Source organism: Ochotona curzoniae, unplaced genomic scaffold (assembly GCF_017591425.1).
Source record: "Ochotona curzoniae isolate NIBS_2020 unplaced genomic scaffold, NIBS_Ocur_1.0 scaffold_1037, whole genome shotgun sequence".
In the NCBI taxonomy this organism is placed as follows: Eukaryota; Metazoa; Chordata; class Mammalia; order Lagomorpha; family Ochotonidae; genus Ochotona; species Ochotona curzoniae.
Window position 1 is genome coordinate 31,638,380 of NW_024467083.1, and position 1,774 is coordinate 31,640,153.

The 1,774-nt window shown below is 48.8% G+C and overlaps 1 protein-coding gene across 1 annotated transcript; it reads left to right on the top strand.

The window, feature by feature from the left end:
- The first annotated feature begins 703 nt into the window (after positions 1-703).
- On the top strand, positions 704-1,413 carry LOC121168629 (cornifin-B-like). Its single transcript, XM_040998913.1, has 2 exons — positions 704-841; positions 1,010-1,413. Exons 1-2 carry the CDS (start codon positions 710-712, stop codon positions 1,142-1,144), a joined length of 267 nt encoding a protein of 88 aa, XP_040854847.1. The 5' UTR covers positions 704-709; the 3' UTR covers positions 1,145-1,413.
- The last annotated feature ends 361 nt before the right edge of the window (positions 1,414-1,774 follow it).

Below are 1,774 nucleotides of genomic sequence, written 5' to 3' on the forward strand. Positions count from 1 at the left end.
AGTTAAGTCTACCATGTCAGTGTATAGCCATGGATGTGGTGTGGGGACAGGGAAGGGGAGAGATCTGCCAAAGTGCCTGTAGGAAGCTCATAGCAGAAGGAGAGTTAAGGCTCTGGCCCACAACCCGCTTAGCAACAGGGCAATTCTCTCTGCAATGATACTTGTGGTAGAAACTGTAGTGAGGTGCTCTTCTGAGGTCTGGTGATCTTTAAGACAATACGGTAGACACTTGGATAAATCAGAGCATGTGGAACTTACCAGGATTTAAATAATCAGAGAGGGTTATGCACCCTTGTCTAGAAACAGATTAAATGCAAGGCAAATAGTGACAGTGTGAGGAGGGACAGGAGGCAAAGGGGCTGTGCTGTTTGGAAGAGCATTGATGAAGAAAAGCCTCCTAGGATAGAAAGTGATGGGAAATGATGGGGAGGAACTTGAGAAGGAAAGCATTTTTCAGCAATGTGTGAGCATGGGGCAAAATCAGAGGGAGCTAGTTTAATATAGAGCCATCCTCTAAGACACACGGTATTTTATATGATGCTGTGGTAAACAGATTAAATTCACAATATACTTCCTTAGAAGCCTATCATCTGGACCTCAGAGTTCTCAGAATCCAGCTTTGTCTGAGTGTTTTTCAACAAGGGATGTGATATGCTTCATTGACTCACTGATCATGCTTTCTGTCTCCAGGACCAGCCACTGATAAAACATGAGTTCCCAGCAGCAGAAGCAGCCCTGCACTGTACCCCCTCAGCTGCAGCAGCACCAGGTGAAACAGCCTTGCCAGCCTCCACCCCAGGAACCGTGTGGCCCCGCAACCAAGGATCCCTGCCACCCCAAGGTGCCTGAGCCATGCCAACCCAAGGTGCCTGAGCCATGTCAACCCAAGGTGCCTGAGCCCTGCCAACCCAAGGTGCCTGAGCCCTGTCAACCCAAGGTACCTGAGCCATGCCAACCCAAGGTGCCTGAGCCATGCCAACCCAAGGTGCCTGAGCCATGCCAACCCAAGGTGCCTGAGCCATGCCACCCCAAAGTGCCAGAGCCATGCCAACCCAAGGTGCCTGAACCATGCCAACCGAAGGTACCCGAGCCATGCCAATCTAAGGTGCCTGAACCATGTCAGCAGAAGACAAAGCAGAAGTAAAGTGATCTATCACTGCACTCATGCGGAGCCAGCTGCCGGGTGCTGAATCTCTTATCCCCTTCTGCATATAAGTCCCATTCTCTTATTGCCCTTACAGTCAGCATGATGTCACTATGAGTCATACCTTTTCCTTCTTTGCACGGGTTCCTTATACTCACTCTGGAGGGTTCTGGAGCCTCTGAAGAAGGCTGAAGTTCTCACTGGGTGAACTGGTATCCTAGCTGCTCAGCATATATTGGCAAAGGAGTTTTGAAGAGATCAAGTGAATCTTCCTGTTTTGTTTCCATTAAATGACTTTTAACTCCACACCTGGATCTGTGTGTGTCATTGACTGATTCTATCACCACTGATTTCTCAGTGTGAAGCAGGAGATAACAAACCAAGGGCCGGGGGTGAGATCTGTCATCAGAAGGTGTGGGAATCTGGCACTGAAAGAGTCTGTGTGTGTGTGTGTGTGAGACTCTGTATGTGATTATGTGAGTGTGTATGTGTGTGCATGTGTGCTGCTGCACACTCCTGACTACAGACAGTGTTTAAGATCACCTACAGTCATTTGCTTTGTCTGGCCACAGCTAAGCAGGACTTTTTTCTCTTACTTGAGTCACACCTGAGGGTAAATGAGACCTCCCT

Excerpts from the sequence above, each read along its gene's own strand:
- LOC121168629 (XM_040998913.1), top strand. The coding sequence starts at position 710 with ATGAGTTCCCAGCAGCAGAAGCAGCCCTGCACTGTACCCCCTCAGCTG. Across the intron at positions 842-1,009 it reads AGGATCCCTGCCACCCCAAG|GTGCCTGAGCCATGCCACCC; the intron begins GTGCCTGAGCCA and ends TGCCAACCCAAG.